At 44.8% G+C, this 26,484-nt stretch overlaps 2 protein-coding genes and 1 long non-coding RNA gene across 17 annotated transcripts; 1 reads left to right on the forward strand and 2 right to left on the reverse strand.

Annotated features, from left to right (window-relative positions):
- The first annotated feature begins 2,349 nt into the window (after window positions 1–2,349).
- LOC126986166 (uncharacterized) lies at window positions 2,350–6,448 on the forward strand. Its single transcript, XM_050842070.1, has 5 exons — window positions 2,350–2,857; window positions 3,534–3,661; window positions 3,880–4,015; window positions 4,849–4,974; window positions 5,909–6,448. Exons 1-5 carry the CDS (start codon window positions 2,588–2,590, stop codon window positions 6,170–6,172), a joined length of 924 nt encoding a protein of 307 aa, XP_050698027.1. The 5' UTR covers window positions 2,350–2,587; the 3' UTR covers window positions 6,173–6,448.
- A 1,522-nt stretch (window positions 6,449–7,970) lies between these two features.
- On the reverse strand, window positions 7,971–12,451 carry LOC126986168 (uncharacterized). The gene is made up of 2 exons (XR_007739364.1): window positions 12,191–12,451; window positions 7,971–12,061 (listed from the first exon to the last, which is right to left on the reverse strand). It is a non-coding gene; the product is annotated as an uncharacterized LOC126986168 (long non-coding RNA).
- A 148-nt stretch (window positions 12,452–12,599) lies between these two features.
- LOC126986167 (kinesin-like protein KIF26A) lies at window positions 12,600–26,434 on the reverse strand. 15 transcript variants are annotated; one of them, XM_050842088.1, is made up of 10 exons: window positions 25,857–26,432; window positions 24,784–24,867; window positions 24,474–24,648; window positions 21,694–24,283; window positions 16,869–16,974; window positions 16,118–16,266; window positions 15,461–15,583; window positions 13,648–13,852; window positions 12,904–13,324; window positions 12,675–12,758 (listed from the first exon to the last, which is right to left on the reverse strand). In XM_050842088.1, exons 2-9 carry the CDS (start codon window positions 24,819–24,821, stop codon window positions 13,261–13,263), a joined length of 3,450 nt encoding a protein of 1,149 aa, XP_050698045.1. In that variant the 5' UTR covers window positions 24,822–24,867; window positions 25,857–26,432; the 3' UTR covers window positions 12,675–12,758; window positions 12,904–13,260. The 15 variants fall into 15 exon arrangements, with proteins under 15 accessions (XP_050698044.1, XP_050698029.1, XP_050698045.1 ...); XM_050842071.1 differs by having other exon boundaries at window positions 24,474–24,867; window positions 25,857–26,434; XM_050842082.1 differs by lacking the exon at window positions 25,857–26,432 and having other exon boundaries at window positions 12,904–13,016; window positions 13,049–13,324; window positions 24,474–24,911.
- Window positions 26,435–26,484: the final 50 nt, after the last annotated feature.

Raw genomic sequence — 26,484 nt, forward strand, 5'->3', positions numbered from 1 at the left:
TAAACTGACCTAAGTGTACAAGTGTGCGCTGTTAAGTAACTAAGTGCATGGTGTGAAGTGTGGAAGTGTTGAGAAGGAGGACCTAAGAAGCGATACAAAGCGTTACAGGTCAAAAGAAAAAGAAGGCTGGACGAGGACAGGCATGAAGTGTAGGCCTATATAAGTGTGCACTGTTAATTAATTAATACAGTGGATGCGGGAGTGAGGCAGGGTCCTTGCCCCATCACTTTTCAACACCTGTATGGACTGGGAACCGGGCAGAGTTGTGGACCAGAGTCACTGTGGAGCATCCATTGGCAATGCCAGGGTCACTGACCTTGTTTGTGCCGATGATGCGCAGTAATCCTGGCGGAGTCGCTGGAGGTGTTGGACTTTTGGTGATGGCTCTCGACCGAGGTACTGCACGAGGAGGCGAACCCCTAGGGACTTCAGGTCTGCTAGATTAAACATTACAGTCTGTTCATGCGTGTGGCGAGGACGTTGAGATCTCAGAATGTTTCACGTATCTTGGCAGCGTATAGTTCATAACAACGTATACCTACCGCTGAGTCTGGGCAGGAAGTCTTACAGGGGATTGGCCTGGCCCGCGGTGTTATGGAGTCGCTCAACACGGGTATATGGCGTTGTGGATTGGTTGCAGAAGGACAAATATCCGAATCTTTAAGTCCCTTGTGCTCCCTGTCTTACTCTAAGGCTGAGAGACATGGACACTAAATGGGGCCTTGGAGAGGCGGATTGATGCCTTTGGTAATAAATGTCTACGCAGAATCATGGGATATCGCTGGAATGACTTTGTGTCAAACCGGCGACTACTCCGTGAGACTGATTCGACATATATCACCTGCATAGTCCATCAACGCCAACTCCGGCTAGACGGGCACGTGGCACGGACGCTGCCCATATAGAAGCTGATCCTGCTCATCGGGTTGTTTCTGTAAAAGACCATCCTCAGTGGTGGAGGCCAAGGAGGTACTCAGGGAGGGAAGGCGGCCTGCATGGAAACTCGCCTGGAGGAACCGTTGGACTTGGCGTCGTAGCGTGGGCGAGGCGACGCACCCACTGGCGTACGTCCCCACTGATTGAGTATAGATGCCCGTGGTCTCTGTGGTCATCTCCGCCACATTGTCTCTTGAGCCTGTGGTGGGTAAGAATTCCAGCAGACTGATAATTAAGCTATATAGCCAATACAAGAAATTATAAGGCAAAGGTGGTTGAGATTGGAAAGGACTAGGCTATATACATCAGAAATAACCTTTTTGGAGTTAGTGGATGACCAAGGAAAGGAAAAAGATGTAGCAGCAGAATCTGACTACTCCAATGGTGACGATTTGTTTTATTTCATAGATTTACATAAACATTCAGACCACACACCCTATGGTCCAGACTAGCAAAATTATTTGAGATAAAAATACTCCCAAGACTTTGCGATTCTACTTTAGTGAAGCCGAAGTAAAATTAGCCCAAAATGATTTATAAATGGGACTTTCTGGCCGTTTTCATTAGGTTCATGATGTGATGGAGAGGGAGGCGAGCGAAGCGAACATGTGCAGATAAGAAAAAAAAGGACAGTTTTGGAGGCATTTTGTGACCGATATAGGAAACTTTGAGAGAGCTATAGCCTCCATTGCCCCCCCAAAAAATAAATTAGTCCCGGAAAAAGTGTGAGGAAGAATCAATTTAAAGAGGATCTAAGAAGCAGAGAAGCGATACAAAGCGGAGGAGCTCAAAGATGAACGCGTACTATTTAAAATTACATGTAGGCCTATATTTCGGAGGTGCCTGAATCCCGATCGATCGAGTTGTCTTCGTAAACCAGTCTACGTGCGCTGAAGCGGGTTTTGGCCTCACTCCCTCCATGCCTGGGTCAGATGACGGATTATACTACTTATAAGAAATCTAACTTAACTCCATTTATTATTTTATTTTTCTCTGTTCAGGGTGGAAATTTTGAGTCAAACGCGACTTGATTCAGTTCATTTGGCGTTCGGGAGTTTTGCCTTTGTAACGGCACTCCCTGATATATCTCTTTACTGTTTGGGCCTATTATTTTCCTCTTTTTCTTTCGTTCTTTTTTCTCTTATTATCAGAACTTCTGTAGGTACTGTTAGAAGCTGGCGCCCTTGTGTTGCGTCCCTTGGTCTTGGGCACCGTTACCAGATTATCGTACTCAGAACATCGTATTTTTCTTTGTCTGACCCATAACAATTGCAGAAAAACATCGATAATTAACCATCTGAACTCTAGTTGTAAATGTATATCGTTATCAGTGTAGGCTTGACAGTTTTGGGCCTCAAGCAGACGAAAAAATATGCCTAGTACGACAATCTGGTAACGCTGGTCTTGGGTGAAGGCGGTGTTTGTTTATCAGCTTTCCCACCGCACGGACGTTGCCGCCACACGGGAAAATTTTGCCTGAACGCTGAAAACGGAGAGAAAAACAAATAAGTAAAGGATAAAACGGTAGTAAGATCAAGGAGAAATGATCCTAGAAGCGACACAAGAGGTCTAAATAAGAAGACATCACAGAGGAGTGGATATAAAGACAAATTAGTTAGAAATTCCACCTCTCCTGCTCCTCGGCCTAAAGATGTGGTCGTGGTGTGGCTGCACGCTGACCAGAGTGAGGGCAGCAGGCTGGGTGTGCCACAGACTCAGCAGAGGATACAGTACCTTCAGCAAGGGGATCAGCAGGCGTGAGGAAGGCCGTGGGTCGAGGAGGCCATGGGCTGCGGCTGGCGGGTCCCTGGTGGCGGTGGGTGCCCATGCCGCCCGCCACGCCCCTGCCAAGTGTCTGCCTTCAGGGGGGCTGTTCATGGACCTGGAGGATGACAGGCTGCTGGAGGCCACCCCTATGGAGGTACGGAGGACTGGCTTAGGGGGGCAAGGGGGGATGGCTGTGGAGGGAGGCGGATTAGGGCTGACTAGTCTGCTGAATGACACATCTTCTTTCACATAAATAGGCCTACAGCTTAATCAGCATAACAATGCAAGGCATTTTACAGAATTTTTTTTTTTGCAGAAAAATCATCTATTAATTTTGCTGGCTTAACCTATTTCATTGTAGGACAAAAAAGTTTGTTAACCCGTCCACTACGATTGGCACGGATTTTGCCTTCACTGGTAGCCTGGTAACATACACTCCCATGTCTTTCTCTGCCTTTGTGGTGGATAGTGGAGTGTTTCCCATGTGGTATTGGTGTGCTGGATATCCCCTCCCAAGGTGCAGGACTTTACATTTTTCTTCATTGAACAGTGAACTGTAGCAGACACTTTTTGTTCCATTCCTGTAGCTTGGTGAGGTCTTCTGGTAGGAAATCCATAGTCAAGGGGTTAAGAAGCTGAAATACATTACACTGAGGACCATAAAAGCGAGGGTTTGATGTGCTTGCCCCACCTGGTGTCAGGTGAAATCAGCGCACGGACGAACTCGGAGCACGAACTTGTCGCAGTTGGTGGACGAACTCGGAGCAAAAACTTTGGACTCCCATATCTCAAAAAAGCACTGGTTCAATCTTACTCAGATTCCCTTCCAGATGAACGAGTTGGCGGCGCTCACCCACACCTCGCTCCTGAAGCAGGCGAGCGGTGTGGCAGTGGACGCGGCCATCCAGCTGCTGCACCGGACCCTGCGCGCCACACAAGACTTCTCCCAGCAACACAGGTCAGGACGCACACACTTTTTGTTCCATTTCTGCAGCTTGGTGATGTCTTCTTGTAGGAAATCCACAGTCAAAGGGTGAAAGAACTGCTAGGAGAAAAAGTAGGTTGACACACACACACACAAGCATATATGAAGCCTTGTAAGATAAGTTTAATAGGATATAACAACAGTAAGTACCCCCCCCCCACCCACTCACCCTCCCCCCCTCCCCCCCACAGAAAGCAGCTGCAGGAGGTGATAGAGCTACTGGAGTACTGCACCGCCACCCTCCGCTACCCTGAGGAACATGATCGCTTGTGGGACCTGCTGGTGGTGGCGCGGGCGAGGGCGGACGCGTTGAAACACCAGCTTAGGGTGTGTGGGGCTCGGCTGGCTTGGGGTATACGGTTGGCTGATTTTTTTCTCTTTTTTTAATGTTTTTTTTCTTGTTTAGTAATTTTTTTCCTTCGTCGTCTTTTGGTTTAATTCTTTTTCCTCAATTTTCCTCCTCTCCTCCTTCCTCTCTTCCTTTTATTGGTCTAGTCCATTCCATATTTTTTGTTTTTCTCCATTTTTTTCTCGTTTATTAAATTTTTCCTCCTTCATTTTTTGGTTTTAATTCTTTTTCCTCAATTTTCCTCTCTTTCCTTTTTCTCCATTCCTCCTACCTCTATTCTCTTTGTTCCTTCTTCCTTTGGTTTACTTCTTTCCTCCTCCTTCTCTTTTACTCTCTTTCCCTTTTCTCCATTCCTCCTCCCTCTTTTTTTTTGTTCATTCTTCCTTTGGTTTATTTCTTTCCTCCTCCTCCTTCTCTTTTACTCTTTTTCCTCCTTCCTCTCTTGCTTTAATTCCTTTCCTCTTTTTACCCCATTCTTCATTCCTCATTTTTATTAATTTTTCCTCTTACTCCTTTCCTCTTCTGCTTTTATTCATTTTCCTCTCATTTATTTATTTCCTTCGTTCCTTTTCTTTCTTCCTTTTATCCCTTGTTCTTCTCTCCATAATTGCCATAAGTATTACTGCAAGTTATCCTCTATTCTTCCTTTCTTTTCCTTTTATTTTCCTCCTTTCTTTTCTTCATATCTTTTCATCCTTTGTTTTCTTCCATTCTTTCTTTTCTTCTGTATAGGATTTATAATTTGAATATGTTAAGTTACGACCCTATGACGCCAACCATCCACCTCCCTTTTTATTTTCACCCCCCATAGGATCTTGACCTCCTCATGACCTACGCCTGCAGTGCGGTGGAGAACATAGCCATGGCAGCGTACATCAGCGGCAGCGAGTTCTCAGCCTCGGCGGCGCGGCAGATCACCGACAGCGCCAAGCTTGAGGTGTGTGTGTGCGTGTGTGTGTGTGTGTTTTGGTGAGGTTAGGGCCTAGCTTAGTTTACCCCTTCAACTTTTTCCCCCTTTCTCCATTTTTTCCTCATTTTTCTTAATTTTTTGCCTCTTCCTTTCTTCCATATCCTCTTTTTCTTCTTTTCCATCTCCTCTTTCTTAATTTTTTTGCCTTTTCCTCCTCCTCCTCCTCTTCTTCCTTCTCTTTGTTTTTGCCATCTCTTCCATATCCTCTTTCTTTCTTCTTCTTTTCCATCTCTTTCTCCTTTTTTCCTCATTTTTTACCCTCCTCCTCCTCCTCCTCTTTTTCTTTGATATCATTTCTTCCTTTTCTGAATTTTTACCTTTTTTTTTATCATCTCTTTCACATCCTTTTTCTTCCTCTTCATCTTTTCCATCTCCTCCTCCTCCTCCTCTTCCTCTTTCTCCTCTCAATTTTTAACATCTTCCTCCTCCTCCTCTTTCTATTCCATCTTTTTTTTTCTCTTCCTCTTCCTCCTCCTCCTTTCAATATTTAACCTTCTATTCTTCTATCTTCTTCATTTATTCCTCCTCCTTCTCCTCCTTTCTTCCTTTCTTCTCAGACTCTAACCTCCTCCTCCTCCTCTCCTTCATCTTTTCCTCCTCCTCCTTCTCCTTTCTTCCTTATCTCTTCCTCTTCTCAATTATCAACTATCCTTCTCTTTCCTCCTCATCCTCCTCTTCCTCTCCTTCATCTTTTCCTCCTCCTCCTTCTCCTTTCTTCCTTATCTCTTCCTCTTCTCAATTATCAACCATCCTTCTCTTTCCTCCTCCTCCTCTTCCTCTCCTTCATCTTTTCCTCCTCCTTCTCCTCCTTTCTTCCTTATATCTTCCTCCTCACAATTATTAACCCTCCTCTTTCCTTCTCCTAAAATCTAACCTCCTCCTCCTCCTCCTCCTCCTCCAGCTTAGATCGGATGAGAGGAAGAGGGAGGAGCTGGAGATGCAGTACACCCTCACACACACTCACTACATGGAGGCTGCACAGAAGATGGTGGACGACGACGCAGCGGGCGGCACAGACGAGGCCGTTGATGATGATGACGCAACGACGAAGGGTGGTGGTGAGAGGGACAGTGTAGATAGAAAGGGGAAGGAAGAGAAGGAAGGGGAAGAAGAGGGAAGGAGAAAAGAGGGTAAGAGTGATGATGGTGGTGGTGATGATAGATAGATGATAGATGAGGAAGAAATAACTGATGAATGGGAAGTAGGAAAGGGAATATAAGGGAAGAGGAGCATTGAGGAAGAGAGGAAAAGTAATGTTACAAAAGAAAGGTCAGGTCAGGTTAGGTCAGAAGAAAAGTTACTTGATGACTGATATGCAAAAAGAGATATTGAGTAATTTTTTTCATATATTCTCTCTGCTCAGATCGAAACCACATCATTTTATATATTATTGCAATGTGGAAGTTTTGTTTATGATGAATAGATGCTCTCATAATCTTGACTTTGTTTTTTAATCTTAACCAAAAGGCGAGAAATAGGGAAAATACCATGAAATACTTAGCCCGGTAGCTGCGGGGATCATGTTTCTTAAAGGCCGGTCCCTCTAAGCGAGAAAAATGAGAAAAAATCATCACTCATGCAAACCATTTCATAATAATATATATCAATGCATTTGTGATCAGTTTATGTATCATCTATTTTTGGGGATTTATATCTAGCAAAAATTTGGCCCGTTGCTGCTACACGGTAAAGCCACAAATTTGGCCCGTTGCTGCTACACGGTAAAGCCACAAATTTGGCCCGTTGCTGCTACACGGTAAAGCCACAAATTTGGCCCGTTGCTGCTACACGGTAAAGCCACAAATTTGGCCCGTTGCTGCTACACGGTAAAGCCACAAATTTGGCCTGTTGTTGCTACACGGTAAAGCCACAAATTTGGCCGTTGTTGCTACACGGTAAAGCCACAAATTTGGCCTGTTGTTGCTACACGGTAAAGCCACAAATTTGGCCATTTGTTGCTACACGGTAAAGCCACAAATTTGGCCTTGTTGCTACACGGTAAAGCCACAAATTTGGTCTGTTGTTGCTACGGTAAAGCCACAAATTTGGCCCGTTGTTGCTACGGTAAAGCCACAAATTTGGCCCGTTGCTGCTACACGGTAAAGCCACAAATTTGGCCCGTTGCTGCTACATGGTGAAGCCACAAATTTGGTCCGTTACTGCTATACGGTAAAGCCACAAATTTGGCCCGTTGTTGCTGCTACACGGTAAAACAAATTCGTTGCTGCTGCACGGTAAAGCCACAAATTTGGCCCGTTGCTGCTGCACGGTAAAGCCACAAATTTGGCCCGTTGCTGCTTCACGGTACAGCCACAAATTTGGCCGTTGCTACTACGGTAAAGCCACAAATTTGGCTGTCACTGCTACACGGTAAAGCCACAATTTGGCATTGCTGTTACACGGTAAAGCCACAAATTTGGCCCCTTGCTGCTACACGGTAAAGCCACAAATTTGGCCCGTCACTGCTACACGGTAAAGCCACAAATTTGGCCCGTCACTGCTACACGGTAAAGCCACAAATTTGGCCCCTCGCTCAGGAATCTGGGCACTTTTTTTTTTCATGCTTTTTTTTTTTCTCCTTTCTCTCCCTCTCATCATCTCTCTCTCTCTCTCTCTCTCTCTCTCTCTCTCTCTCTCTCTCTCTCTCTCTCTCTCTCTCTCTATATATAAAAAAATATATATATATATATATATATATATATATATATATATATATATATATATATATAAATAAAACTACAATATAAGTAAAGCAACATGAATCTGGTTTTTTTTTTTTCTAGTCTTAAAAAAAAAAAGTCTACAATATAAGTAAAGCAACATGAATCTGGGCTTTTTTTTTTCCATGCCTTTTTTTCTCTTTTTTTTCTGGCCATAACTACTTATGACAAAAAAAATAAATAAATAAATAAATAAATAAATTAACAAAAAAAATCACAGCTGGAGATTAATACATATACCTCTAAAAGCCTGTATCAAAACTTTTTATTTGAAGATACAAAGTAATTACAGGGCTACTACTACTACTACTACTATTACTACTACAACTACTACTATAGCTATTCCCACTACTTATACTACTACAAAATGACTACCTTTAGAATTGATATCATTACTTCTGCTAACATAAATTTGGTTAATGACACAGACACACACGCAAATATGTAGCTCCGTGGTGTAGTGGATAGCACACTCGCCTCACAACTCAGAGGTCCCTGTTTCGATTCCCATGTGGAGTGGAGATGGATGGCCAGTCTTCCATCTTCCACTTTTTTCTTCTCCTTCCATTGGTGCCATTCTTTGTCCTACAGTGAATGGGTACTGGGTCTGAGGCAGTGTGTGTGTGTGTGTGTTGGTGGGTGGGTGGGTGTCATGTGGGAAATCCAATGATAGTCAAAGATAGGTTACTCTGAGGTCCTTATTTGGGGAGGGTATTGGCTGTCCATCACAAGTCTAGCAAGTGATCAGACTGTGGGTGAATTACAGAGAGACAGAAAGGGTGGAAGGGGAACACAATGGGATTCCAATTACACCCAAAGATAGGTTACTCTGAGGTCCTTATTTGGGGAGGGTATTGGCTGTCCATCACAAGTCTAGCAAGTGATCAGACTGTGGGTGAATTACAGGAAGAGACAGAGAGGGTGGAAGGGGAACACAATGGGATTCCAATTACACCCAAAGATAGGTTACTCTGAGGTCCTTATATGTGGGAGGGTATTGGCTGTCCATAACACGTCTAGCAAGTGATTGGACTGTGGGTGAATTACAGAGAGAGACAGAGAGGGTGGAAGGGGAACACAGTGGGATTCCAATTACACCCAAAGATAGGTTACTCTGAGGTCCTTATTTGGGAAGGGTATTGGCTGTCCATCACAAGTCTAGCAAGCGATCAGACTGTGGGTGAATTACAGAGAGAGACAGAGAGGGTGGAAGGGAAACACAATACATACAATTACACCCAAAGATAGGTTACTCTGAGGTCCTTATTTGGGAAGGGTATTGGGTGTCCATCACAAGTCTAACAAGTGATCGGACTGTGGGTGAATTACAGAGAGACAGAGAGGGTGGAAGGGAAACACAGTGGGATTCCGATTATTATACCCAAAGATAACTCACTCTCAGGTTCTTATATGTGGGAGGTTATTGGTTGATCACAAGTTTAGCAAGCGATCAGACCATGGGTGAATTACAGAGAGAGACAGACAGGGTGGAAGGGGAACACAATACAACAGAATAAAATCATTGACTTAACACTGAACACTGACCACCTGTTATCGCTTCTTATGGGACTTGCTTATGTAAAGAATTAATACAGAACTTTTCAGTGTTGTAAATAAGCACATTAAGGTGTTTCCACGGGGTTTCCCATCTCATTTGACGATCACACGACCATTGCGTGAGATGGAGAATCCCGTGGCTAACACAACCTCCAGAGCGTAAAGTAATATTGGTTTGGAAATGTCTTTGTGGAATGCAACTTTAATGAGACATGTTAGATTATCAAAGTAACAAGAATCAGAATACAGATGAAATAGAAGTAATCTCACATTCTTATCAAACTAAACGGAGAAAATGCCGTAATATGTTAAAATCTTGAACTTAGCCCAAAGGTGATTAAAAGTAAAAAGTCTTGCAACTAAATTGATATGAAGGTATTCCTGGTTTGTCTTTTATATAAAACAAAAATGCAGATATAAGAAATTCGCCCCAAAATAAACAAATGCAAAAGAACGGTACAATTCTTTACGTTTACCCGAGAAAAAACACACAAATTATATACGAAAATACTTGTACGGAGAGAAAATATACGAGTAATTGTCTAACTCATTATATATATTGGCATTGTACCATAAAGAAAATAAACAAAAAAATTACTTTAAGCAATATAAACTAAAGAAGAAAAATATATATATACCCACAAAAGACACTGTTTTGTCTCCCATAATAATAAAAATGTAGATCTGAATTTCACTCTAAAATTACTGAATGCAGAAAAACGGTACAATTCTTTACGTTTACCCGAGAAAAAACACAAATTATATACGAAAATAGTTGTACGGAGAGAAAATATATGAGTAATTGTTTAACTCATTATATATATTGGTATTGTACCATAAAGAAAATAAACAAAAAAATTACTTCATGCAAATTTTTAAGCAATATAAACTAACTAAAGTAGAAAAATATATATATTCCCACAAAAGATAATGATTCGTCTCCCATAATAATAAAAATGTCGATCTCAATTTCACTCCAAAATTAACGAATGCAGAAAAACGGTACAATTCTTTACGTTTACCCGAGAAAAACACACAAATTATATACGAAAAGTTGTACGGAGAGAAAATATATGAATAATTGTTTAACTTATTATATCACCATTGTACCATAAAGAAAATAAACAAAAAAATTACTTCATGCAAATTTTTAAGCAATACATATAATCTAACTAAAGTAGAAAAATATATATACCCACAAAAGATACTCGTTTGTCTCCCATAATAATAAAAATGTAGATCTGAATTTCACCCCAAAATTAACAAATGCAGAAAAACGGTACAATTCTTTACGTTTACCCGAGAAAAAACACACAAATTATATACGAAAATACTTGTACGGAGAGAAAATATATGAATAAATTTTTTTTGAACCCATTATATTGACGTTGTACCAAAAAGGAAAAAAAGGAAAAAAGATAAAAAGACACTCCATACATAAATTTTAAACAATGTAAACTAAACAAAGAAAATATATATGAAAAAAATACAGCTGGCAATGCATGAATTAAGAGAAAAAATAATACACTAAACTTCTCCATTAAGAATGATACCCAAAATAAATGCTTAGTACAGCACTTATTTTAGTTTTCATTTCATTTAGATCCACATAAAAATATTCCGAAATCTGAAAAAATCCGAAATCCGCAACACTTTCGGTCCCAGGAATTTTGGATAAGTGATTCTCAACATGAACTAAACGCGCTCTCAGGTCCTTATTTAGGGCAGAGGGTATTGGCTGTTGTTCGCAAGTCAGGCACGTAATCAGACTGTGGGTGACTTAGAGAGAGAGATGAATGGGTGGAAGGGGAATGTAAATAAAAAAAATAATAATAATAATAATGAACTTCTCTAGTAAAATAATACCCCAAATAAATGCTTCGTAACATAAACATACATAAAATGACTCCCAGAATAAATGAGCATAAAACTTAACCTAACTAACTTAAACTGCAATGAAGATTAAAAAAAACTACATGGATTTCTCTAATACAAATAATACCCCAAATAAATGCTTAAAAATACATAAACATACATTAATTGACTCCCGGAATACCTCGGCACAAAATTTAACCTAACTACATAACTTGAAGATAAACTGTTGCAAAGAAAAAAAACTACATGGATTTCTCTAATATGGATAATACCCCAAATAAATGCTTTGTAACATAAACATACATAAAATGACTCCCGGAACAACTCAGCACAAAACTCAACCTAACTAACTTGAAGATCAACCATCGCGAAGACAAAAAAAAAAACTATATGAATTTCTCTAATATGAATAATACCCAAAATAAATGCTTCGTAACATAAACGCAGTGACTAAATAAGCTGACTCCCGGAACAACTCAGCACCAAACTTGACCTAACTAACTTAAACTACCATGAAGATAAAAACAAACAAACATGGATTTCTCTAATACAAATAATACCCAAAATAAATGCTTCGTAACATAAACGCAGTGACTAAATAAGCTGACTCCCGGAACAACTCAGCACCAAACAACCTAACTAACTTAAACTACCATAAAAAAAAAATTAAAAAAACTACATGGATTTCTCAAATACAGATAATACCCAAAATAAATGCTTCATAACATAAACGCAGTGACTAAATAAGCTGACTCCTGGAACAACTCAGCACCAAACTTAACCTAACCTCACTGATCCCTTCTGCACCTCAGCTCAGCACCCCACACTTAGGAGAGGCTTCAGGCTATATTCTTGAACATTTCTGCACCCTAGCCTCTTCTGCGACCTTCTAGTAAAACTTTCTTCATTGGTGACCTTCTGTGACCCTCTTCATCTGTGACCTTCTTTGACCTTTTTCAGCTAACCTTCTTCAACTGTAATCTTTTTTAATTGTAGCCATCTTTAACTGACCTTCAACCTTCTATTAAAACCTTCATCAGTGACCTTCTGTGACCATTTTCATCTGTGACCTTTTTGGACCTTTTTCAGCTAACCCTCTTCAACTGTAATCTCTTTTTACTGACCTTTTTTTTAATTGTAACCATCTTTATCTGACCTTTTTCAGCTAACCTTTTTCAACTGTAATCTCTTTTAACTGACCTTTTTTTTTAATTATAACCATCTTTATCTGACTTTCATCTGTGATCTTCTTTGATCTTCTTCAGCTAATCCTCTACAACTGTAATCTCTTTTAACTGGAACCTTTATATTTCTTCAACCTTCTTTTTTAACCTGTTTCCATCTTAAGAGTCCAGGCAGATGAAGGTCTATGACCTTCAACTGTAATCTTTTTAACTGACCTTTTTTTAATTGTAACCATACTTATCTGACCTTCTTCATCCTTCTCCAATTATGACCTTCTTTAACTGTGATCTTCATCAGTGACCTTCTTTGACTTTCTTCAGTCTTAACAGTCCATAAAGTCAAGGCTCTACCGTAACCTTCTTTAAATGTGACCTTCTTCATCCTTCTCCAATTATGACCTTCTTTAACTGTGACCTTCTTCATCAGTGACCTTCTTTGACCTTCCTCAGCCTTAACAGTCCATAAAGTCAAGGCTCTACCGTAACCTTCTTTAAATGTGACCTTCTTCATCCTTCTCCAATTATGACCTTCTTTAACTGTGACCTTCTTCATCAGTGACCTTCTTCATCAGTGACCTTCTTTGACCTTCCTCAGCCTTAACAGTCCATAAAGTCAAGCCTCTACTGTAACCTTCTTTAAGTGTGACCTTCTTCATCCTTCTCCAATTATGACCTTCTTTAACTGTGACCTTCTTCATCAGTGACCTTCTTTGACCTTCTTCAGTCTTAACACTCCGAAAAGTCAAAGCTCTACCGTAACCTTCTTCAGCTCCTTCAGTAACATATAATAACACATGCCTATTAAGGACACTCTGGCACTGGCACTGGACGGGTTAAGTGTTAGGACATCCCCACGGCACTTGTCAGGGTGTCCGGTATGAAGGCACGGAGGGTGGTGGTGGTGGTGGTGGTGGTGTCTATGCGCGGGGCCAGGCCAGCAACACCTTCTCGAGAGGCACGGTGACCACGCTTCCCTGCAGTCTGGAAGGGTGTTAGGTTAGAGCCACTACTACAACTACTACTACTACTACTATTACTACTGTTATTACCACCACTTATATTATTGCTACAAGGCCTATTACTGCTACTACTACTACTACTACTACCATCACTAACACAAGCAAATAAATAAATAAATATATAAATAAGTAAAATATAATAAAAAATAGAAAAAAAAATAATAGTAAAATAAATAAATAAATAAACAAACAAACTAAAATACAAAAAAAAAAAGAATAATAATAAAAATAAAATAAAATAAAATAGAAAATAAAATTACCAATACAACAGGTTAAACCACCCACCTATTAGGCTCACACAGCAACACCACCGTCACCCTGTCCTCGTGGTCGTGGTGGCGGTGGTGGTGGTGGTGTGCCCCCTTAATCCCCCGCTGGTTGGCAATGACCCGAGCCACTGCCACGCCCCCGCCAGGAGCCAACACCTTCACCTGCTGCCCTGGACTCAGCTGGTCACCGCGATAGGGGAGGTACGGCCGCCCAGACCCACCTGAGGATGAAACATGATGAACGGATGAAACGATAGAGAAAGAGATTGAAAGAGGGAAAGAAGAAAAGGAAAAGGAAGGAAGGAAAACATGAAAAAAGGAAAAGAAGATAGAAAGATAGGAGAAAAGATAGAGAGAGATTGAAAGAAAGAAGGAAAGGAAAGAAAAAGGAAGGAAAACACAAAAAAAGGAAAAGAAGATAGAAAGATAGAGAGATTGAAAGAAAGAAAGAAAAAGGAAGGAAAACAAAAAAAGGAAAAGAAGATAGAAAGATAGAGAGAGATTCAAAGAAAGAAAGAAGGAAAATAAAGATAAAAAAGAAAAAGGAAGGAAAGTGAGAAAATTTGAATGAGGAAACAAAGAAAGGAAAAAAAAGATAGAAAGATAGAGGAAGAAAAGATAGAGAAAGAGATTGAAAGAGGGAAAGAAAAAAGGAAAATAAAGATAAAAAGAAAGAAAAAGGAAGGAAAACGGGAAAATCTGAATGAAGATACGGAAAAAGGAAAAAAGATAGAAAAAGAAAAGATGAAAAGTAAAGAAAAAGAGAAACATTGTAAGAAGGAAAGAAAATCGGAAAAAAAGAAAAAAGAGAAGGAAAAAATAAAAAAAGGAGAAAACAAGAAAAAGATTGAAAGAAGGAAAGAAAAGTAGGAAAAAATATTAAGATAAAAAGAAAAGAAAACAAGAGAAAGATTGAAAGAAGGAAAGAAAAGAAGGATTGCAAAGTATAGAAGGAAAGAGGGAAGGAAGAATTCAGGAAGGTAGGAAGGAAGGAAAGAAAGAAAAGAGGAAAGGATAGGAAGGAAGGAAGGAAAGGAATGGCAGGTCGAAAGGAAGGAAGGTAGGAGGGAAGGAAAGGAAGGAAGGATGAAAGGAATGGAAGGTCGAAAGGAAGGAAGGAAGGAAGGAGGGAAGGAAAGAAGGAGGGGAGGCAAGGGGGAATGGAAGGAAAGGAGGACTGGAAGAAAGAAAGAAAGAAAGGAAGGAAGGAGGAAGGAAATTAATGAAGGAAGGAAAGGGGGAATGGAAGGTTGGAAGGAAGGAAGGGTGAAAAAGGGACATTGAAAGGAGAAATAAGAATAAAATAAAACCTGCAAGACCAACCAAGATCATTCTTATACATACAGCAAAGAAAGAAGGTCAACAAAACACACACGAACACACACACAAACACAAATATAAACAAACAAGTACAGAAGACAAATAAAAATAATACCCACTAAGCAATTATCTTCAGCGCTAAAATATCCCAAAACAAACAAAACACAACAAACTCCACCAAAGCCTTAACTAACGTGTGTGTGTGTGTGTGTGTGTAGGCCCCAAAATATCCGAAATCGGTCGTATTAAAAGACATTTCATCGTCCAAAACCACATATTTGACAAGGCTTTCGTAGGAGTTTTAAGCACTTCCAGTAGTAGTTTTATGACCCTGGTGGTAGTTTGACCCTTCCTCTGTACCATGAACCTGAAGAAACACTCTTTAGAACCCGCCTGACCCCCTCTTTGACCTTTAGAAATAGCTAATGTGAGAGGCCAAGGTGTCTTATTATAACAGCTCACGAGTCATGGCGTTAAAATACGGTAATAAGTGTTTAACCGCATCTCACCATGGGCTGCGGCGGGCGAGGGGGCGGAAGAGGGGTCGGTCTGCCAGGCGGTGAAGGTTCCGTGGTGGGAGCGAGTTCGCCGCCGAGTCTTACGCCGCTGCTGCCGTCGCTCCTCCCTGTACTCTGGAGGGGGTGGGGGGGGGAGAGAGAGAGAGAGAGAGTTAGTCAGTTAAAGGGGTGGCCAGTCAGTCAGTCAGTCATTTTCTTAGTCAGTTAATCAGTGTCCGTTTGTTAGTTAAGTTAGTTACTCGGCCAGAAAGTCAGTCAGTCAGTAAGTTTGTCAGTCAGGGAGTTATATAGTTAGTCAGTTAGCCGTTCAGTTAATTGGTCAGTCAGTCATTCAGTCAATCGATCAGTTAGTCAGTCAGTAAGAATCATAACATGGGTAGTTGAATACGTAGATGCAATTTCCGTAGAGTTTAACGCCACTACTACTTCTACTACTACTACTACTACTACTACTACCACCACTATAATAATACCAATAATAACAACCTTTTTTTTCCAATACAACTTAGAATCAACATAAAACAAAAACGCAGAGGACAAGATAAGCGAATCAAAAACTTATACATCAACAACAGTGAGGAGACACAGTTAGCCAATAAGACATAAAACAATAACAACAAAGGTCCAATTACTATATATATGACTTACCGTAAGCGCGCGGTTCGAACAAGAAGTCGAGCGGGGCCGAAGCCGAACTCGCCATGTGCTCCGCCTCGTCGATGAGCGAGTCCGTGGAGCCGCCGCTGTCGCTGTCCTCCGCCGCCCGCCACGACGACCACCGACGGTCCTTTATACTACTGAAGGAAGGGAGAAAGGACACGACCACAGGTATGAAAAAACACTCCTGCGCTAACTAAACCTTAAAAAAAGCCATGACTCACCTCTACGGGGGCTCAGCGGGCAGCTATCAATGTTTTTTTTTCAATTTCCACTTTTATCGAGGAACAATTACCATTTAACAAAGTAATAAGTGCTATAATGGGATAAATACTGCTATTAGGACATAACTACCGGTACCACTGAAAATATAGGCCTACTATAGATAGATAGATACATAGATACAGAAAGATATACAGATAGATAGATAGATAAAGAATACGATATATCACACACACAAACTATACTATACCAATAAACAAATAAATAATGGCAATGACATTTAACGTAGGCTATAACATTGCGATAACAAACCCCCCTCTCCCCCCCCCAAAAAAAAAATACAGGCCTCAAAATATCAATATACACGAAAAAAAAAAAACATTATTATTCTCTCTCACTGAAATAATAAGCAAACTATGATATTCTCCTTAGAAAAAACAAACAAACAAACATTCCTCCTCCTTGCCAAAATCATACAGTAACTCCGACAGTCTCCTAAAAGATAGTAAACAAACCTTACCTTGAATACATGACGTCAGGCGTGTGGCGGCGGCGGGGGGCGTGGCGCAAGGGGGGCGGGGGGGCGTAAAGGTCAGGGAGGCTGGCTGACCCCCTCACCCTGATACCTGGTGGGGGGGAAGGGAGGGAGGGAATGAGGGAGAAGGGAAGAGGGGGAGAGAAGAGAAGGAGAGAGAGAGAGAGAGAGAGAGAGAGAGAGAGAGAGAGAGAGAGAGAGAGAGAGAGAGAGAGAGAGAGAGAGAGAGAGAGAGAGAGAGAAAATGGTTGTTATTATTATTATTATTATCATTATTATTATTATTATTATTATTATTATCATTATTATTATTATTATTTTTATTATAATTATGAACATGAAAAAGGCATAGATCAAAGAGAGAGAGAGAGAGAGAGAGAGAGAGAGAGAGAGAGAGAGAGAGAGAGAGAGAGAGAGAGAGAGAGAGAGAGAGAGAGAGAGAGTGATTAATTAAAGCGAGCTCTATTATTGGTGCCGAACACGTAAGGAAGATTAGAGAGTAACAAAATGGCCAGCGTCTCTCTCTCTCTCTCTCTCTCTCTCTCTCTCTCTCTCTCACACACACACACACACACACACACACACACACACACACACATCAAAAGAAGATCAATTAAGAAGGTCACCAGGAAGGAAGGAAGGAAGGAAGGAAGGAAGGAAGGAAGAAAGAAAAAAGGAGATAAGAAGAAAGGAAGAAGATGAGTGAAGAGGAAATAAAGGAAGGAAAGAGGAAGATAAATAAAAAAGGAAGGAAAGAATGAAGAAAATAAAATAAAGAGAGAGAGAAAGGAAGAAGGAAAAGAAGGAAGGAGAAAGAACGGAAAAAGAGAAGAAAATAAGAAAAGAAAGAAGGAAAGGAAAAAGGGAAATGAAAGAAAGAGAGAAAAGGAAAGGAAAGGAATAAGACAAGGAAAAGAAAGAAAAATAGATAAACGGGAAAAGAGAAGAAAAGAAACAAGACTAAGAAAAGAAAAATAAACAGGAAAAAAGAAGAAAAGAACAGAAAAGTGAAAAACAAAGAAAATATAGGTCACACACACACACACACACACACACACACACACACACACACACACACACACACACACACACACAACCCCCCCCCCCCACACACACACACACTTAACCCCCTCCCCCGCACACACCTCCCAACCCCCACCACACACAGTACCGAGGTCAACACTAGGTCAGGTCAGGCTAGGGCAGGGAAGGTCAGCTGAGGAGGTCACGAGAGACGGTCCTCACTCGATCACGGTTAGTAGGTGACTGGCGGCCATTGTGTGGTGACTTACGGTAAAGAGAGAGAGAGAGAGAGAGAGAGAGAGAGAGAGAGAGAGAGAGAGAGAGAGAGAGAGAGAGAGCATATAGATAGAAAGAAAAGATAAACAAAAAAAAATATAGACAGACAGACACGTACATACATATATACATACTTACTTACATACATACATACATACATACACACATACACACACACACACACACACATACATACATACACACATACAGACAGACACAGAAAGAGAGAAAAAAAAAAGAAAAATCACTGACATTTCGACCCCTGAGAGAGAGAGAGAGAGAGAGAGAGAGAGAGAGAGAGAGAGAGAGAGAGAGAGGCACTTACCTGGCCCTCGTAAAAAGACATTTAATATGCCAGGTGGGGCCGCAAATTAACTTCCTAATTACAGGTAGGATTCCCAGGTGGACCGTGTGTGTGTGTGTGTGTGTGTGTGTGTGTGTGTGTGTGTGTGTGTGTAGTGGTCTTTCTTTTTAGCTTCGTTTAGTCTGTCTCTCTCTCTCTCTCTCTCTCTCTCTCCATTCAATAACACGCATAATAACAATAAATTAGAAAGAAAATACAACATCCATCAGTAATAATAATAATAATAATAATAATAATAATAATAATAATAATAATAATAAATAACAATAAAAACTACTACTATTACTACTGCTACTACTTCTAATAATAACTCCCATAATAACAACTTCTAACAGCTCGCTTGACTAGTCGATCGTGACGTCACTAAGCCACGCCCCCTTGCCATGCATCAACCAATCACGTGACGCCATTCAGAGACGCAACCGATAGAGGACAATAATGCGATAGCCATGCAGAGAGAGAGAGAGAGAGAGAGAGAGGTCACGAAAGGAAAGAGACAAGAAGAAACTATTGATTGCGGAATGCAGGACAATAGGTCAATGTATTTTTCATCTCTCTCTCTCTCTCTCTCTCTCTCTCTCTCAGATATCATCAAGAGAGGGGGAACTTCGTAAGATTAGGAAGATAATGGCAAGGGAACAGCTGGTCAGGGAAAGAGGGAGAGAGAGGGAGAGAAAAGGAAGAGGGAGAGAGAGAGAGAAGGGAGAGAAAAAGGGAGAGAAAGAAATATACGTGAAAGAAGAAGGGAGAGAAGAAAAGGAGAAGGGAGAAGGAAAAAAGGAGAAAGGAAGAAATAAGGGAGATAGGAGAGAGGGAGAAATAAGGGAGATAGGAGAGAGGGAGAAATAAGGGAGATAGGAGAGAGGGAGAAATAAGGGAGATAGGAGAAAGGGAGAAATAAGGGAGATAGGAGAAAGGGAGAAATAAGGGAGATAGGAGAGAGGGAGAAATAAGGGAGATAGGAGAGAGGGAGAAATAAGGGAGATAGGAGAAAGGGAGAAATAAGGGAGATAGGAGAGGGAGAAGGAAAAAAGGAGAAAGGAAGAAATAAGGGAGATAGGAGAGAGGGAGAAATAAGGGAGATAGGAGAGAGGGAGAAATAAGGGAGATAGGAGATAGGGAGAAATAAGGGAGATAGGAGAGAGGGAGAAATAAGGGAGATAGGAGAAAGGGGGAAATAAGGGAGATAGGAGAAAGGGGGAAATAAGGGAGAAAGGGGAAATAAGGAGATAGGAGAGAGGAGAAATAAGGGAGATAGGAGAGAGGAGAAATAAGGAGATAGGAGAAAGGGGGAAAAGGGAGATAGGAGAGAGGAGAAATAAGGGAGATAGGAGAAAGGGAGAAATAAGGAGATAGGAGAAAGGGGAAATAAGGAGATAGGAGAGGAGAAATAAGGAGATAGGAGAGAGGGAGAAATAAGGAGATACGAGAAAGGAGAAATAAGGGAGATAGGAGAAAGGGAGAAATAAGGGAGATAGGAGAAAGGGGGAAATAAGGGAGATAGGAGAGAGGGAGAAATAAGGGAGATAGGAGAAAGGGAGAAATAAGGGAGATAGGAGAGAGGGAGAAGGAAAAAAGTAGAAAGGAAGTAATAAGGGAGATAGGTAAGAGGGAGAAATTAGGGAGTTTGGAGACAGGGAGAAATAAGGTGATAAGAGAGAGGGCGATATAAGGGAGATAAGAGAGAGAGGGAGAAATAAGGGAGATAGGAGAGAGGGAGAAATAAGGGAGATAGGAGACAGGGAGAAATAAGGGAGATAAGAGAGAGGGAGAAATAAGGGAGATAGGAGACAGGGAGAAATAAGGGAGATAAGAGAGAGGGAGAAATAAGGGAGATAAGAGAGAGGGAGGAATAAGGGAGATAGGAGAGAGAGAGAAATAAGGGAGATAAGAGAGAGGGAGAAATACGGGAGATAGGAGGAAAGGAAGAGAAAGGGAGAGGAGGGAGAGGAGGAAGGAGAAAGGGAGGGAGGAAAACACAAGATAGATAGAAGGAAAGGAAGGGAAGAGAAAGAAAAGGAGAGAAGAGAAAAAGCAATAATGGTCTGAAAAAGGGAGAGAGAGAAGAAGGGAGAGAACGGAGAGAAGAAAAAGGGAGGAGAGGAAGAAATACGGGAAATCGGAGGAAATGGAGGAGGGAAAAAAGAGAAAGAAAATGGAGAGAAGAGGAAAAAAAAGAGAAAAAAAAGAGAAGTAAATGGAAAAGGAAAAAGGAGAAAATAGTGGAGAGAGAGAGAGAGAGAGAGAGAGAGAGAGAGAGAGAGAGAGAGAGAGAGAGAGAGAGAGAGAGAGAGAGAGAGAGAGAGTAAACACTTGTGCAAAGATCTTATCACGACACGACATATTGTAACAGACAGACATTATATTGAAGGGGAGGGGGAGGGATGGGAGAGGGGAAGGAGGGGAAGGGAGAGGGGAAGGGGAGAAGGAGGGGGAAGGGGATGGGAGAGGGGGAAGGGAGGGGGAAGGGGAGAAGGAGGGGAAAGGGGAGGTTATGGAAGGAAAGGGGGTGATGGGGAGAAGGAGGGGAAAGGGGAGGTTATGGAAGGAAAGGGGGTGATGGGGTGAGGGGGAAGGGGGGAAGGAGGGGGAAGGGGAGGTTATGGAAGGAAGGGGGGTGATGGGGTGAGGGGGAAGGGGGGAAGGAGGGGGAAGGGGAGGCTATGGATGGAAGGGGGGAAGGAGGGTGAAGGGGAGGTTATGGAAGGAAGGGGGGAAGGAGGAGGAAGAGGAGGTTATGGAAGGAAGGGGGGAAGGAGGGGGAAGGAGTGGTGAAGGAAGCAAGGGAGGGTAAGGAGGATGGGTGGAGGGTGAAGGGAGGGAAGGGAGGAAGGGGAGAAGGAGATAAAGAGGGAAAGAAAGGAAAAGAAAGTGTGAAAGACGAAAGAATGGAATAAATAATGAATAAATAATAATGAATGGAGGAAAGGAAGGAAGGAAGAAAAAGATAAAAGGAAGGAATAGAATAGAAGAAACGTGGAATAAATAAACGTATGAAACAAACAAAGAAAACAAAGAAAGAAAAGATGGACTTAACGAATCAACCAAGAAAGAAAAAGAAGAAAAAAGAGGAAAAGGAAGGAAGGAGAGAAGGAAACTAACTAAACAGATAAACAAACAAACGCACAAACACAAATCAGCACTTACCCGACGCATAGCCGAGTGCTGACGTATGGTGCTGACGCTGGAGGTCGCCCGCACTGCCCCCGAGGTGGTGCTGAGCCGCTGACGCAAGCATATTGGACGACAGCACCGACTCAGCACACAGCACAGGATACCTAGGAACTCTCACGGGGGGCGTGGAGGGGGGGGAGGGGTGCTGAGTCCTGCGGTAGTGGTGGTGTGGAGTCCTACTGTAGGATACGCCGAGTCCCTTATCCTGGAGGTCGGACAGGCGTAAGGTGTTGTGTAGGATATGCGTAGAGTCCTGCAGGGGCGTCCTATGAAGGATCTTGGAGTAGAGGCTTTGCTGGAGGGCGGACAGGACGGAGCGGGCAGGGGAGGGGGGGTAAGGGAGGGGGGCGGGGGGGTTGTGGGCGTGGTGTGGGCGCTGGTTCCACGGTCCTGTTAGTCGGTCAGGGAGGGGGGTGAAGGGGGCTTTGTGGGGTCGGTGGGCGTGCGGGGTGGGTGAGGGCGTGGGAGGGGAGTGGTGCCGCGTGGTGGTGGCGGCGGTGGAGGTGGCCCGCGTGGTGCTGGTGACGGCGGGGGTCTGCGTGCCCGCGTGCTGGAGGGCTCGGGGGCGGGGGGCGGGCTGGCTCAGGTCTTTGCCTCCTCCGCGTCCTCCTCTTCCTCTTTCACCACTCCTCTTGTCTTCATCACCTCCACCTCTTCCATTTAGTCCTCCGCCTCGTCCACTTGTTTCACCACCTCCACCTCCTCCTCCGGGGTGGGAGTCGTCCGCCGCGGGCGTGGTGCTGCTGCCCACGCCGCCTCTCCCTGCTGACGGACCCACGGCGGCGGTGGTGGCGGTGGTGTCCTGGTCACCCTCTGCTGCCTCTGCCTTTGCCGCGGTGGTGTGTTCATCACCACCGCCTACCGTGGTGGTGGTGGTGCCAGTGTCGCGGCCCGGTGTTGGCCCTGCGGGGGCTGCGTCACGGCCCGGTGATGGCCCCACTATGGTGATGGTGGTGGTGGTGGTGTGGTCCCGGGGGGTGCTGCCGGGCAGTGGTGGCGTCGGTGCTGGGGACGAGGCCGGCGACAGGTCCTCCTGCTGCCCGGGGGTGGCTGGGACCTCGGGGCTGGCCGGGTCGTCGTGGTCAGCGGGGGTCAGCAGCATCAGCAGCACCGCCTCGTCCTCCTCAGCTATGGCCGCCGCCGTCTTTTCCGCCGCCAGTACACGCGGGGCCGGGGAAGGGTCAGCACCGTCAGCCTCCCACCCCGGCGCCGCCCCGCCGCCCAGCGGGGCCACCTTAACCTCCCTCACGGTGGGCTCGTAGCTCTCCAGTGACAGGGACACGAGCGGCGGCGACGGGGGCGTGGCGGGCCCCGGGGGCAGGGGTGAGGGGGACGTGGCGGCGTGGGGGGAGTAGTGGCCGGTGGTGCCACTGGCGCTGCTGTGGGGGCCCGGCGAGGGCGGCGGCGAGGCGCGGGCGTGGCGGCGGCGGCGCGGCGAGTCGGCGGAGTCCTCGCTGTCCAGGCCCGTGAGGCGCAGCGGCACCCGCTGGTCCTCGTGGCCTAGCGACTCGTACAGGAAGTCCTGGTCCTCGGCCAGGTCGGGCGAGGCGCGGTTGCCCCACGCCAGCCGCCGCGGGGCGGGGGTGGGCGGCTCCAGGCCCCCGCGCCCCCCCGCAGAAGGCGGCCCCGAGGAGCGGCTGCCCTCGAAGGTGAACTCCGGGTGGCTATCCGTGGAGGTGAGGGACACAAGGGCGTCCTCCAGGGCGCGCGGCGAGCCCACGTCCTGCAGGCTGGAGCTGCGGCTCTCGAAGGTGATGACGCACCCGTACTGGCCGCCGCCCGCCCGCCCGCCGACGCCCTCCTCTTCCTCCTCCTCGGCCTCCTCCTCCTCAAAGTCAGAGTCAGACTCAGACTCCGCCAGCAGTCGCGCCACGCGCCGCTCCTGCGCCAGTGTGTCCAGCCGCAGCAGAGCCGCCTCGGTGCGCAGCGAGGAGGTGCGCGCCGCGGACAGGGCGGTCTCCACCTCCACCTCCGGACACGCCCCCTCACCCTCCCCCCGCCGCCGCCGCGCGCGGGACAGCCGCACCCGCGGCGCCCTCAGGGCGTCCTCAGAGTCCGGAGAGGACGAGGTGGAGGAGCTGGGGTGGTGGTGGCGGTGGTGGTGGGGCGGACTGCCCGCCTCCTCCCCCGCCAGGCACACGCCGCTGCTGCCCGAGGACAGCCCTGCCAGGAGCCGCGAGCTGGTGCTGGATAGCTCGGCGGCCACGCGGAAGGCGCGGGAGAAGGCGGGGGAGGGGGCGGCGGCGGGCAGGGGGCGGAGGTCACCCAGGGAGGCCGAGGCGCCCCCGCGACTCAGGCCGCCCCGCCCTGAACCCCCGCGGGACGCGTCGCCCCAGTCATCCTGGGTGGAGTGTGGCGGGGAGGAGCGCCCCCCGCTGGGCAGGGCCGTGGAGGACACCCAGCGGCGGTCGTGGGGGCCGGGGTGCAGGTACCGCCGCCGCAGGTCGGGGGCGTGCCCCAGGAACGTGCCCGACGGCGCCCCCGACACGAAGAGCTCCACCCCGGCGCGGTGCGGCGACACGTGGAACGCGTCCACCGGCCACTCCGGGACCCCGTTCCGGCCCTGGGGGGGAGGGGATCACATGATGTATGTAAGTATGTATGCATTGTGTATGTATGTGTGCGTATGCATGTATGTATGTATTTGCGTATGTATATATATGTATGTATGTGTATATATAATTATTTCTTATTTATCTAATCATTTATTTATTTACATGCAAAAACTGTAGCCTATCTCCTCCCTGGCTGACCTTGTCCCCGGCGTGCAGGAAGCCGGTGTGCAGGCCGCAGGGCACGGGGGTGGGCGGCGCCTCGTACCAGCCCAGCTGCGGGCGCCAGGTGAGGCACACCTGCGTGCCCGTCACGGAGGTCAGCACCAGCCACACCTCCGCCGCGCGGCACCGCTCCGTCCGGCACCAGCGGAACCTGTCAGGGGAGTGTTGCACGTCACCACCACCACCACCACACGCAACACCACACACCACAGCACGCAACACATGGCAGGCGGCGGTGATCAATACAGCATGCCTGCCGCCGCCACTCAGCATTCAGCACACTCACGTTATCTCAGGCTGGATGCTGCTGCTGCTGGTTGTCATGGCAACGTACTCGAGGATGCACTGGGCGGCTCCTCCCCCCAGCGACCTGCAACATGCATGAGGGTAGGGTCAGCAGTGGTACAAGTAGTATTATAGTAGTAGCAGCAGCAGCAGTAGTAGTAGTAGTTGTAGTAGATGATTGTACTTATAGCAATGACAGCAACAACAATCACACAAATAATGGTACAAACTAAATAACATGGAAATGAACAAGAACATATATACACAAATAACAAGAACGAGAAATAGAGCAAAACTAAACAATGAGCCATGCAGTAAATAATGACCAATAATAATAACAATAATGATGATGATAATAATAATAATAATAATAATAATAATAATAATAATAATAATAATAATAGAAAACATCGATTCTCCCTCGATGCAGAATAATAACAAAGAACATCATCTGGCAACACATTCTTGACGGAACACACACACACACACACACACACAACGCCCTCTTCCTACCCCGTACATCACCTTCCCAACAGCCAAAAACATCATAAACAAACCCTCCATTAATTATACACATCAGAAATCGAAGAAATTGTTATATCGAAGTTATGAATATTTGATAAAATGACTGTTAGTTCGAGTTAAGGGGGTCATCTCTCACTTCTCTCCATATTGACTAAGACGTGATACTCTCCCTCCCTCCCTCCCTTCCTCTCCCTTTTTTTGTTCCTCTCTCCCTCTCCCTTTCCTCGCCCTAATCCTATAGTTATGTAGAGGTGCGGAAGAAGTGAGAAAGAGAGATGAGGGGGGTAAAAATTTATTTATCTCTCTCTCTCTCTCTCTCTCTCTCTCTCTCAAACACATAAACAAACGAACAAAAAATATTATAACACTGTATTGTACCCCCGATGAAAACACTTACCCGCCCAAACAATGTAAATAATGCCTTCCCTGACCCCAAAGCTGCCCTCCCATACCTCCCGCCCCTTCCCTGCTGTATATTTAGCCCCAGTAATTATCCCTGTAGGTGGCGGCGGTGCTATAATTACACAGAAACGATAAAATAACCCTTACCATGATGCCTAGACCGTCTGGGGTAGGCTCCTAATGCACAGTGCCACACCCCGATGCCCACAGTGCCAGGGGACGTGGTCTGGTGGGAGGTTACGGAGCGCCACTTAATAATCTTTACTTTGAGGGTTAAGTAAAGGTTTTATGGGGTTATGAGGGGGAGTGCCACGCCTGCCGGCCCGCACAAGCAACACTCCCCGCCCTCAACCCATGTGCCACTGCCGAAAGAAAGGGAAAAAGTTCTTGAGAAAAGGTTAAAAGATGCCAAGTACTGTCATTTTTTTTCGTGGTCTGTTATGTCCGTTTCCCCTCGTGCTTGGTGGTGTTAAGTGAGGGTTTTGTGGGTTATAATGTCTGTGTTGGTTTCTGTGTCTCCCTGTACCTCCGTTCTGGGTCAGAGGGTGTTAAAAATGGGTAATATTGAGGTCACCGCGGCTACGCTCTCTACGCCTGCGCTGACATTTAAAATTCCCGCCGTTCGATATTTTATTTTATTTGCATTTATTTTTTGTTATTGTTGCTTGAGACTCAAATACTCTTCCGGGTATTTGATTACTGATACAGTTTGATTCTCTTTAAACAAACAACTGTGCCATTTTTAACTTCTCTACAGATAATCACAGTGAGAGAA

Source organism: Eriocheir sinensis, chromosome 61 (genome assembly GCF_024679095.1).
Source record: "Eriocheir sinensis breed Jianghai 21 chromosome 61, ASM2467909v1, whole genome shotgun sequence".
In the NCBI taxonomy this organism is placed as follows: Eukaryota; Metazoa; Arthropoda; class Malacostraca; order Decapoda; family Varunidae; genus Eriocheir; species Eriocheir sinensis.

Coding starts and splice junctions, on each gene's coding strand:
- LOC126986166 (XM_050842070.1), top strand. CDS start 2,588: ATGTGGTCGTGGTGTGGCTGCACGCTGACCAGAGTGAGGGCAGCAGGC. Junction 3,662..3,879: donor GACTTCTCCCAGCAACACAG/GTCAGGACGCAC, acceptor TCCCCCCCACAG/AAAGCAGCTGCAGGAGGTGA. Junction 4,975..5,908: donor CCGACAGCGCCAAGCTTGAG/GTGTGTGTGTGC, acceptor CTCCTCCTCCAG/CTTAGATCGGATGAGAGGAA.
- LOC126986167 (XM_050842087.1), bottom strand. CDS start 24,770: ATGCTGAGTGGCGGCGGCAGGCATGCTGTATTGATCACCGCCGCCTGC. Junction 24,284..24,473: donor TCCTGCACGCCGGGGACAAG/GTCAGCCAGGGA, acceptor CCTCCCCCCCAG/GGCCGGAACGGGGTCCCGGA. Junction 13,325..13,647: donor TTGCTGTGTGAGCCTAATAG/GTGGGTGGTTTA, acceptor ACACCCTTCCAG/ACTGCAGGGAAGCGTGGTCA.